Raw genomic sequence first — 13,149 nt, 5'->3', positions numbered from 1 at the left:
CATTTGAAACGCTGTTGTCTATGAAGACAAAAATATATGGTTGCATCTTGCAGTATGTTGAAAGGGTTGTTAATGTGGATGTTTTGCAGAGTTAAGTCAAGACCTTTGTATTATGAGGTTAGTGCGAGCAGGAAGGTAGTTCTCTTCTTTCGTAAATGTGCATAATGATAATAAACTTGCTCACTTTTCTTAATGGGTTTGTTCAGCAGAAATATGAAAACACATCGGTCATCGGTACAGGAACGGAACAACTCGGATGGCCGAATGACGAATGAGCGCCACCCAGTGTCTGCCCCTCGAACGAGTCCCCGTAACCTTGACAGTGCCCAGATCTCAAGCTTTACACGTCGTGGAGATATGGGAGGCAGTTCTCATATGGTCAACGCCTCAGTCCAGCCACATGGAGTGGATGCCAATGCAAACCTTACTCAAAATAATAAATCTGACATGGTCCCTCAAAGGTACGTGGTTTTTGAGGGTTGCACATTTAATGGGCCCCAAGGAACACATGTATATAGAGGATACTACACGACCTTCTGTGTAATATCATTTTTATTAATCGTCACGATATGGCTGAGATATTGCCGATGAGACGTTGAATATTAACTCACTCACTCACTCATTTTTATTAGACGATTTAATGATTTGGTGTTGAGAGGTATAAGATGTTCACTTGAATCTTGAATAATAGAATTGATGAATGTGAACTGGAGATGTGTCATTGAAATGGATCCCTGAAGACATGAGAAAATTAACAAGGCTGTTCTCTTTCAGAAAAAGTTATAAAAGAGGAAGAAGGGGTGAAGAGGGTGCTAAGAATTCTGTGAGTATTACAAAATTGATGTGGACTTGTCCAAATTTTTTTCTCCTTCCTGGTTTTCTTGCATAACTTATTATATTCAAACACTCAGGTGTTTCTAATGTGATCTTGACACGAGGTGTTATTTGCTGTTTCTCAAGATTTAATTGGGGGCATGTATTGTCCAGATGTCTGAGCTGCTGCAGTTCACTGTGCCGAGTTACATTTTGTAGGCATTTGAGAAAGCCATCCTTGTGGGGGTCATATCATGGTTTACCTTGGTGATGTTTCTAAGTTTGTCAGCGCTGTACAGATGTTTGTGTTTCACCGGAATGGTGAAAGCAGCCTGTGATGTTACTGGAAAACTGTTTTATGTGGCGTTGAACTTGTGTTTTGACCACTAATTTACCCAAATATTGTTCCAGCGGCAAAATCCTTCCATGCCTGGTCGAGATGGGCGCCTTGAGCCCCAGTTTGAGTTAGAGTCTACGTCATTCCCGCCTTTACCAGGCTCTCTAGTAAGTTCTTAAGTTAATTCCATTAGGGGTTGTCTGATATTTCTAATTTTTGCAAAAGAGTACATGAATTTTCATATTTTGAACTTTATAAAAATATTATAAAATATCATTCACCTGACTAAGGGGCAAGGTAAAGCCCAGAAACGTTGTGTATAGAATAAACAAGAGTTGACATCCATAATATTTTGTCTTATACTAGAATACCAACTTCTATATGCCTTTATATCAAGAACCTTTGTAAAAATACATTTTTATTCAACCTATTACTTGAAGACATTGTAATGGATTGGTTCAAATTGGGGATCACCTTCCATATCTATATGAGATGTGCAGTGCAAACATTTATTAGTTCTTAGAAAATTATCGATTTAAATTGATTGAACTCTGGTAAAATTCCCACATGAAATTTGTTCAACCGGTTTGGTGGATTGTTTTCAGATTTGGGTAATGGCTTCTTTGTTTATTGCAAAGGTGCCGTGCAATGTTTAATACATAAATTCACATTTTGTCAAGTATGATTATAATTTACTTTGAAAATTCCAAATGAATGAAGGGCTGTAAAACCGTTGAATATTTCTTGATGAAATTTGATGTACAGATGAGTCTAGTGTTTGATGTTTTGGAATATTTAAAAATACTGAAGAGCATTATTTTTTCTTCAAGATTTGGTGCTTTTGATTATTATTTTAATTATTTTTTAATTATTTTTTTATGTTTAAACAACACTGAAAAGAATTATTTTTTCTTTTCTTCACTTAACTGAATATATCCATTAACAAAGGTGACAATCTCCATATCTGAGGGGAAATTTTATCTCCCGATGATGCTTTTTTTAATGACTGGTAAACATGCAGATAGCTTGAATTTTAGCTTCTATCTAAGGCTTGGTTGAATATTTTCTGTTAGTATTTTTTCTAGGTTATGAAGTAAACGTCTTTATGAGCTGAAATACTTTGAGTTGCTGAAACTATTATAGTTTGGGAGTAGTCCTGTTGATGAAGTATACAGACTTTCTATGAAGTGTTAATGTGTTAAAAGTTAGTCTTTCATATTTCAGAACAATGCTGCATCTAGTGAAAATTATGAAAGCAAGTTGTCTGATGTTGTAAAGGGCACAGCTCGACTTCAAGTTCGCGAACCTAGTACAACAAAATCAGTTCAACAGCCACAGTCAACAGCACCTCCATCCTCCCAGCACACTGCCTCCAGGGTTGCATCCCCTCCACCACAACCTGTAGCCTCGCCGCCGTCCCCCACTGTTGTTCCACCACCCCCAGCCCCAGTTGTAGCTCCTATCACACCTGCTGTCAAGGAAGTGCTGGAACCAACAGCAGTCCCGGTTACAACAGCAACAGCAACAGTTGCAGTTACAGCGGAACCTGTTTACCAGCAAAAGTGAGTTCCAGTTCGAGATGAAGGGGAGAATTATTGTTGCTGATGTATTCTGATTGTTATGGTAAATCTTCCGCGAAGTAATTAATCCCTGTAACCAAACAATGTGTTTTTCTTAATGAACATGACTTCAGGCTACCTTAAGGTTGGACACTCAGCTGTAACATTGCTAACAGCTAGTTGAATGACCACATCCAGGATACAGATGTTATTGCCAAGCCAGCATTAGGCTGCACAGATAAGTGAATTTTCAAGCTGCAAATACTTACGTTTACAGAAATGATTGTCTTTCTTGTTCACGTGTTATAGAAAGTTGTGAGATTCCTATTTTGATAATGTTTCAGATCAAGTAAAGCTGCAAGTACAGCAGAAACCAAACCTGCTCCCGAGCCAACAGTCACCAAACAGGCCTCTGTTGTTGTCTCTAGCCAATCAAAACCTACAACATCTAGTGTATCCGTTCTCTTGGTAAGTAACTCTCCCTCCCCTTCCCTGCTTTAAATCTTACGTGTGAGGTTAATTCGTGCGTAGTCTTCGGTTACATTTGCTCATGTGAGCCACGAACAAGGTACAATTTAGTGAAGAAATTGATAACTGATGTAAAAATAGCTTCATTCTCTTTCATTATTGTAATTGGGTGTGCATTTAATTACATGTTTGTCATGTCAGATGCAGGTTTAAGTGATCAGGTGGATAATATACTTGAAGCAATTTTCTAGTGTGGAGCTATTGTTGGAATAATGCAAAAGATATATTCTGAACCTACTCATTCTCCTGAAAGAAAGAAAAGGTTTCAAGTATCCCATGATAAAAAGAGAATTGCAAAACAGGTTCTGTGATTTGGCTTAATGTTTGGTGTCTTTGCCCTGAAGGCTTGGATGTAGCGCGTGCTATCAGTTACATTATGTACAGGACTCGGTGATACATTGGCAATATTGCATTAGTCATGTCCAGTTACAAAGTAAGTTAGAATGTTGCAAAGCCGTTGATGCATGTTAACCATCCTTGCGTTGTTGTCAGCAGGAGGACAAACCCAATCTGCCTCCAGGAGTGAAACTGAGCTACGCCCAGATGGTACAGCGGAAACGGGACACAGATGGCAACGGTGGAGAGAAGACGAAAGAGGACAACAACACCTCCCCTCAACAGTCCCCACCCCCAGTTGCAACTGCAGTCACAAGTGCCAAGAACGGCCAAACATTGCGCGAGCAAACACAAACTGTTAAAGTGGCCTCGGCATCTGCCCGACAGCCACAGATGAAAGATAATGTGAGAAAGGACTTTGAGCCCAAGGAGCAGAGGCCACAGCGGAGAGCAAAGGAAAACCGAGAAAGGCGGGATCGGCGGCGAGACCGCAGTGAGAGGGACATTAAAGTGGCAGCCAAATGATAACATGCAACACTAGTCTTAAAACTAACTTGGCAATTGTCATCATGGGGAGCTAGCCACTCTGTGGTGTATAGTGGAAATAAGTATTGATGGATTTGTGTTTATGGGAGGGGTTCTTCATCATTGATACTATCATCGGCGGTACCAGTGCAAGGAGTTGCAAGTATTCATGATAGCATTGATCTTTCATGGCTTCAAGTTTGTGATGTTTATTAGGCAGTGGTTGACTTGTCTCTTGCCCCAGTGGTTGGTGTCATCCAAGCACTTGCAAGCACTCTGCCAAGTGGTTGCACTTCAGGTGAGATTGGCAATACAGCTGACACTGCTGGGTTGAGGAGAAGGAAGCTAGGGCAACCAAGGGCAACCTGGGGCAACCCCTCCCTGGATGGTGCATTGGAAACATGGTGACAGCAACTAAGGAGGAACAGATATTATGCAAAGTAGCCAAAGATGGTTATTTACACCAATAGGTTTCCTGAGTCAAGATGCAACTGTATTGATGTGATTTGGACAAGTTGGATTTGAAACCAGGCAATTGTACAGTAAATACTGCCTCTTGGATCCCTTGCAGGTGATTGCAAGGACCTTGATTAATGGACAAATAGGTTGCCTTGACAACCTGGATTGAATTCAATTCAAGAATGTGAAGGAGAACAGGTGTTGGGAGTGATCAACACAAGATGGAATGAAATTCTGGCTTATCTCAATTGAAAATTGAGTGCAATGGGAAAAGACTTCTATTTTGGAGAGAAAAAACCAAATTATTTACTAATTTAAGTTTGCATTTTATTTCTTTTGTTTTGATGAACGGTCAGGGTTTGACTGAATGTTATGTTTTCACCACAGGAGTGGTGTTCTTTGTTGGACAGAACTTGCCGACGTCTCAATTCCTCGACACCATGGGATGGACCGAATGAAGCTCTTAATGGGATTGTTGGATAAATTGCAATCAGTAATAGTGTCAGTAGTTGATAGAGCCTCAGTCTGTTAATTCTTCTCATTTGGTTAATCATCTACCTTTAAGTTCATAGGACCAATCATTATGAGCACTTAGGATTTTCGTTTCGTTTTCACAGCTGTGTTTCGAAGATTGCCTGTTTTTCTTTTAAAAGTGAGGGTTGCATTTTGACCTTTGTTGCAAGAGGCAGTGGACCTAGCAGAAACAGTTTTATATGTGATGTGTAGTGTGTTGAAATGAAAGTTGAGCTGTTGAGGGTGTGTCACTGTGTGTTGGTGTTCATTTGTGTGTCTGTGCAGGATGTAAAACCATACCAAGAAATTGTCCTATTCTGCATTGTGATATTCAAGCATGTTATCAATTTTTAAATAGGCTGCAGATGATTATGCATTTATCTGGTCCAACCATTTAGTTTTATGCTCCATATTGAATTTTTTTTAGATGGTTTTGTTAACATTCAGTCAACTTCAAGCATATTGCAAGTACAAATTTACACAAAGGATGTTCTTGAAACTGTTAAATCTCAGTGCTAGTGAAAGTCAAATGTATTTTTGACTTCACATGGAAGTTACACCAAATGACATTCAGTTTCTTCTAACCATCAATAACCTGTTACTTTGAATGAACCTGTACAGTTCCTTGAATTGTGGTTTATGAAGTGGGTCCCTGTCAAGACACCGTTGTCATCTCATGTACATGTATCATGCGTATCACCAGTGTGTTAGTGTGCCCATTAGAGTAGTCCTCCGATTCATAGACTTCATAGGGGAAGCTGATCATCATAAACTGTCACTATCAATTAAAAAAAAAGACAAAAAAAAAAAAAAACGGAAAAAGGATGAAAAAAATATTTTCCATTTTTAATTGTATCTCTCATATGAAATCCATCATATTTTTAACCACTTTGTGTTGTAGATACTCCAGAAAATGTATTTAAGAGACTCATCTGTATGTACACATTCACAGGTGTCTTGGCAGTATCACTCTCCATAAACTTGGTACTATTTCTCATGGAGTAAATTTTTAGTGATTGAGAATTTAAACCCATGACCTATGTTTAGTACATCCGACAGCTGCCTGTGGAGTATAAGGGAAATGGTGGCCCAGATGGATGAATGGATGTGTGTGTGTGTGTGTGTGTGTGTGTGTGTGAGTATTGTCGTAATATTTCTGTATAAATGGCCAGCTTGTTAAGGTGATTGGGGATTACCATGCTGTAAAGTGCTTGCATAACAGTTACATCAGACCACATCAGTACAGGGTCATTCTTCCAACTCTTACAAGATTGAAGATCATTGATTGTGTTGTGGTGAAAAGTTAATGGAAGATTTCCCGAATAATATTAACCTTCTTTCCACCAGACTAGCCATCTAGTGAAATCAGATGGAGATATTTGATGGTGAGAGGGTTAATATACTTCAAATGTGTGTCGTTGATAATAATGAATGGATTTACAATCAGTGATGGGAGCATGTTTTGTTTTGGGCTTTATATCAACATTGGTTTAGTATTGTGACTTACATGTTTTCTGTTGCCTGTTTTGATTCATATTTGAACAGGTTGGTTACCATGGTTACCACAAATTCAAAGACACATCCCAAAGGTGCTAAGATGAAAGTGCATGTCGCCATGTCACAGATTGATGGCCGGGCTTCATCCTTCAAACGTGATGGCTTGAGATTTCGTATTCCATAACATTTGTTGAATCATTTCATAAATTCAGGCGCGCAAGGGATCTCTTGTGAATCATTATTGTGATATATATAAATACATATATTATATTATATATAACTAGGTATTTCTGGATATCTGTATGTCGCTTGTCTCCCTGACTGTGCATGAGCTTGGTGTGTATGGTGTACAGAATGTGGAGCCCCCTACTACTTCCATACCTTCATTCAAACTCGGCAGATTCAGGAAAAGTTAAAAACCTCAAGTTTTGTGCTTTGTGGCTCACATATAAAACTTTTCCCTTGTCTGTTCCCATGGAAACCTGTCCAGTGGCGTCCTCATAATCATGTACATAATATACCGGGAGGGAAAGGTGAAAATGTGTATATGTTCAAGTGTAAATATATATAAATATATATAATGAAGAAACTGTTGAACTGAATGTAGCTAGTTGATTGTGAATGTTTTAGCATTTAATATAGTTGTTGCTACTACTGTTAGTTATGAGGATTCTGTTTCCAATAGCCAAGTGGTAGGCACTGCATCTCTGGTAGATTGTGTGTGTGCAGCAATGCCTGCCACATTCTCCTACCCATAGAAACACCACTTAGGCTGGGGATGACAAACCACAAATGAGCAAAGCAGGAATCATTGTTTACAATTCATGCTGAAAAGCTGTTAGCAACTTAACAATTTTGACTTGAATCAAGTTTCCAAAGTTCTGTGAATACTCTGTTTATGAGGATTGTGTTTTTGGTAAATGAACTTGTCAATCAGGTGGACTCAATTGCAGAAAATGTTGATCCTTCAGCTGTGCATAGGTAGTGGAAGTAGCTTTGCTGTGATGTGAGTTTGCACCCAGTCTAGGAGATGGCCTGTCTCTCGTAATCAGATGCCACACTCGCAAGAAACCAAACATTCAGAGATTATTTTCTTTACTTTTGATATTCATACAATGGTCAGAGATCATCACTGATGCTAGTTTCTGCTAGGTTTTCAAGTATGTATGATTAATTTATTAATTTGATCAGTGTTAGGCCCTATGTTTGGTGAGGCCCAGTAATTCCCCCCAGTAAGTTAATTGATTGTACATACTGGCTTTCTAGTTGTTTGATCCACAAGGATTGTACTGTTTGAATGTTGATGTTATTTGATGATTAATGGCTTGTATGGTTCTGCTTCTGACTGGCTGAACATGACTACTGACAGGCATTGTAATTGGGCACCAGAGTAACGTTTGCTTTTTAATTTTTTGTTACTTTTTATTTCTATTGGTGGGAAGCTGTTAATGTCGATTTGCATGTGCTCAACTAAGTCCTTCCTCTAAAATACACACAAAATAAGGAATAAGTGTAAAAATTGGTTCGCATGTTCACGTAAGATTGACTATTTTCCTGTGTTTGATTTCTCCAGTAGGCAGACTGCCAATAGGGGCCTGTATTCAGAAGGCTTATTGTGTACATAATGACATGTATGGTAAAACTATATATTATATACTACAAATTGATTTCAGAGAATTGACTGAGTTCTAAAGATGCAACACTTATTCCAGTCATCACAATGTGCATGCACCGTGTGAGGAAACAGGGTGTGGGAGAGGAATCGGTGTACAACATTGGATGTCACATTGATACTTTGTCTGTCATCAATCATGGACTTTTTTTTTTGCCTGACTCTGCAATCAACAGATTGAAAACTGAATATTTTGGGTGTTTATTATGAATGGGTTTAACTTGTTTCTATCCCTGTTCCTGAACATTTCCAGCATTAGGAAATAAACTTTCTGCCAGAGGGTTCTGATTCTGCATGGTAGAATTTGGAGTCTTGGTGTGCTGGAGTGATCTTACGAGTGTTGCTATGGTTAGTTGGTCGGCAGGTGACTCAGAACTCTCTCTTAGCCTAAAGCTTCAAAACAAGCACCATGTATTGGACTAGCATATTGTGTACATAAAACAAAGTGTGGCTGTTTCCATGTAAACCATTATCAGTGTTGTGAGGTTGATGAATGTGCATCAGTGCATCTGCCATTCAGCCACTTGGTTCAATTTAGGCTGCACATATCGTTGAGAGGGACACCATTAATGACTGGACCCAACATTTAGACCTGCTCATGCTTTCTCTAAGTTGCCATACATTCGATTCACATCTCCCAAGGTATTTCATTTCAACATTGTAAATCATGCAAGACAAGTGTCTTCAGCGTATATGCACCATTGTCGCTATTTATTGCACATGTTGTGTCATCTTGTCATAGAGAGTTGATCCTGTTGTGTTCTTTAATAACTGTGCCTCAACTACACCATTGCAAAATGAACCTCTTGCCAGGTCCCCACAAGTATTACCGGTACATTAATGTTACAGCACCATTCATACTGCGGTCTTGATTTCATTTGTGCTTGTTTTGAAGCTTTGAATCATACGTTACCTTACTGGACTGCTCAGATACTAGAAGAGACTGCAGCTACATCTGACGTTAAACCATTGAAATCATCATAAAACCAAAGATGGACGTTTACCTTGTGTGTATTGGGTGTAGTTTCACATTGAAATGTGGTTGGCATACGAGTAATTGCTCTGTATTGCCAGCAGGTTTATTCTATTTCGGATACAATCTTCTGAACTATAATTGGTAAAGGTGGATGTACTTGTGGTAATTGTGATTTTGAATTGAGTTAAAATGAGTACTTTCTTAGTTTTAATCCAGATACAAAATGTTCAATATGTTATCCTAAACCAGTGGAAGGGTTGTCTTATGGTTTGTTATCATAAATTGCATAATCTGCACCTACACCATTGACAATGAACCTACAGAAACCTGCTTGCTTCCTGTTGATTACATCTACTTAATGTGGGATTGGTAGAGATGGAAAACTTTGGGATTGATTCATTTGTGTCACATTTCACCAAAAGGTTTCTACAGGCTGGAGACTAATCAAGGGGAGGCAACTGTTCCACTGGTTTGTGATGGCAAGGATACTTTAACCCCAGTGGCATTAATAACTGTCCCCCTCCTCCTCTCTGCTCTATCTCTCTATCTCTCCTGCAGTCTGATTTGTTAATTTATTACCACATGATTGGAATATAGAGGAAGAAGAATAAAGCTCTATCTTTGTCACCTGTTGTTGGCTTGTCTGTTGTTTCAGGATATCATTATTAGTGAGGCGAACACATATATTCAGCGAACAGTAGCTGTTCGTCCTTAGGCTCCGGATGTTAACGAGTTTGAACATGGCAGCTGTTATCTTTTCTGAAACTTAATGTGACGAAATAGATTGATCGATCTCTGAACTGCACACTGACATGGGAGACTGTCTTGACGTTGATGAACTTTGAAAGTCATTTGGGTGATAAAATAAGGACATTCCTATCCGCTCTAAAGGCTTCTTCGGCACACTCTTAACACATAAGAAAACCTGTTAGGTTCATCGAAATCCAAATTGAACACCACGACAGTGTACGTGTTCAAGACAACAGCGTTTGAGGGAGCTCTGTACTTACGATTTATCACATAAATGGGAACGTGATCACTTGACGTTTGTTTTTTAAGTATAAACCAACACTCAACTGTCCATTCCGCTTTTGTAAATAAACGCACACAGATGTTACAGATTGCTAATTTATCGACCAGTGATTGTGTTGCGTTCACGAAACTGTTTCATTGACGTATTGTTTAACGCCGCAGTAAGCAATAGCACAAGTGTGCAACTGCAGGATGAAAGTAATCGCAACGCAATCAGCGAAGTCACCGAGCCTGGCGGTGTCCTCCCATTACGCAGACAGCCAGTTCGCATACACCTTAAAACAACATTTACGGTTCAGTGAACAGATTATCTACTACCTGTTACCTACACATTATAATGGAATAGTCCAAATAAAAACACAGGAACAAACTGAAGCTATATTATTTATTTTGAAAGATGGATGAAAAGACTAATTTGAACAGTTTGAAAGTATTGTTTAAATTAGAACACTGATTGGTATTAATCGTATCTTACATGGCAATGCAGGTGTCTCATTTACTGCAAATCAGAAAGTTTTCAAATATGTACATATCTATATCTCTCCAACAAAACGTTTTCTCAATTAACTTCTGTTTTACATATTATTATTGGGGTGGGGCTTTTCTATCAATAAACACAATCAAACCCATAGTGACAAACCTGTTTTTATATTCGATAGTAATTGATAGTAAAATCAATTTTGAGAAGAGATATCATTTATCATTTAATCACAACAAAGTTCTATTTACCCACAATCAAACTTCTCAGTAACAAGCCTGTTTCAGGCTCACCCTGCTCTACTCACTAGACAGTGGACTGTTCCATTATACCCGTAGGTGTTACCCTAATTAGCCTTCTAGTTCAGTGTCTGCCAATTGGGTGTCTGTCAAATGGGAGATAACCAACCTGGCAGTATCTGGTTCATAGAAATTAACTCGTATTCCAGCCAATGCTTACATTGGTATAGTGCAAAGTCGTCTAGTTATATGCTGGAATAAGCAGTACTCGTCTCACAGTCCCTAAACCACATCATTTTCCCTACTGCACCCAGCCTTCCCTGCAATGCTAAAGTCTAGATTTCCTCAGGTTCTGAATCTCGTGCCTCCCTGGGGTTCCTTTTCAATTTAAATGGGTTTATTTGTTGCTAAAAAAAATTCTGTGTTCAGAGTCTAAGCGTTAGTCTTGGCAGTACCGGTATGTGGTATTTAAATCACAAAGGAACGAGATGATGGAGGTTCGTCTTCTGACGAGCCGTACAATCCTGGGGACCTATTCTTACCTGGATTTTAATGGAGATTGCGCCAGAACTGGCTGGCCTCAAATGCATAGTATCAACATATCTTCATGTAGATATATAGCAAGCCGTGAGCTGCATTCTTGATATATAAATATTTCGGACGCTTGTGATTTGCTATTATAAGTCGAGATTTTAGTGGCTTGATGTGATGGACGTTGCCCTTGAAAGGCTTTTGTATGTGAGCCGATAGAAGCGACCGGTTTACTGAGATACATTCTCATGGATCTACACAATCTCGAACCGAGTAGGACCGCCTCCGTGGTGTAGTGGTTAGAGCGTCCGGCCGGAGAGCGGAAGGTCGCGGGTTCGATCCCCGACCGCGTCATACCAAAAGACGTTAAAATATGGTACTTGTTGGTCCTTGCCTGGCGCTCAGCATTAATGAGTACAACAAGGACTGGTCGGCTCGGAGTCAGTATAATGTGTCTGAGTGGGGTATTCATGCTTCACTGCGGCATGGTATCTCAGTGGGCTAGCACTATAAAAGCAGCTTAAGTCTGGGCTAGTACAAGCAGCCGCATATACACATACACACGCATGCACATATGAGCGAAATATTCTCAAGCACGACGTTAAGCCCAATTTCACCTCACCTCACCTCTAACCGAGTAGGGGCGGTGGGGTAGTCTAGTGGTTAAAGCGTTGGCTCGTCACGCCGAAGACCCGGGTTCGAATCCCCACATGGGTAAAATGAGTGAAGCCCATTTCTGGTGTCCCCCGCCGTGATATTGCTGGAATATTGCTAAAAGCGGTGTAAAACCAAACTCAGTCAGTCAGTCAGTCAGTCTAACCAAGTAATGTTTTTTGCAACACAGATGCAATGTTTCTCCTTTTCTGGAGTCAATAACCTGCGAGAAATAGACAATTTATTTAGGGAAGTCAGGAACAGATTGGTATATAGTGTATAGGTGTATGGTGTATAGAAATTCATGTCAGACTGTCCGAGACGCTAGATGTTGCCCCATCTTCTTCAGGGATTGTGGGATTTCTGAATAATCATGTCATTATTCAGTCCTTACCGAAAGACAAGTTTATTCACGACACAATCATCCCCTTGAGACGATTCTTGGAAGTTGCAGTAACTGGTTTATGCTGAAGACGGTTTTATAGACTCTGGAGTGAATGTCAAGAAACACACCCAGTCAGCCACACGTATACGGTACATCAGTGCCATACTTCCCCACCCTGTTCTACACATACGTGCATGTTGCACCGATGTTATGTCTCCTCAGCCAGTTTTACACACACGGGTATCCTGCACCGATGTCACGTCAATTACTATGTTTTACGCACACGTGCATCTTGCACCATTGTCATGTCTCCTCAGCCTGTTTCACAGACACACACGTGCATCTTGCACCATTGTCATGTCTCCTCAGCCTGTTTCACAGACACACACGTGCATCTTGCACCATTGTCATGTCTCCTCAGCCTGTTTCACAGACACACACGTGCATCTTGCACCATTGTCATGTCTCCTCAGCCTGTTTCACAGATACACACGTGCATCTTGCACCATTGTCATGTCTCCTCAGCCTGTTTCACAGACACACACGTTGCAGCCTACAAGCATTCGTTCGCCACGCCGAAGATCCGGGTTCTTCACCGTCTTCACATCATTTGGA

General features: G+C 39.9%; 1 protein-coding gene across 1 annotated transcript in view; it reads left to right on the top strand.

Moving 5' to 3' along the window:
- The window catches only part of LOC124264738 (la-related protein 4-like), a 63,613-nt gene extending 53,771 nt beyond the window's left edge, over positions 1-9,842 (top strand). Inside the window, exons 13-18 of the mRNA XM_046699509.1 lie at positions 207-461; positions 775-823; positions 1,225-1,317; positions 2,375-2,712; positions 3,054-3,177; positions 3,730-9,842. Of these exons, the coding sequence (XP_046555465.1) occupies positions 207-461; positions 775-823; positions 1,225-1,317; positions 2,375-2,712; positions 3,054-3,177; positions 3,730-4,098 (1,228 nt within the window). The 3' untranslated portion in view covers positions 4,099-9,842. The remainder of the gene's footprint in view (positions 1-206; positions 462-774; positions 824-1,224; positions 1,318-2,374; positions 2,713-3,053; positions 3,178-3,729) is intronic.
- The last annotated feature ends 3,307 nt before the right edge of the window (positions 9,843-13,149 follow it).

The sequence above is a fragment of the Haliotis rubra genome, unplaced genomic scaffold (genome assembly GCF_003918875.1).
Source record: "Haliotis rubra isolate DU_JTF1 unplaced genomic scaffold, ASM391887v1 Scf94, whole genome shotgun sequence".
Taxonomy (NCBI): domain Eukaryota; kingdom Metazoa; phylum Mollusca; class Gastropoda; order Lepetellida; family Haliotidae; genus Haliotis; species Haliotis rubra.
This window is presented reverse-complemented; position numbering and strand designations above follow the sequence as displayed.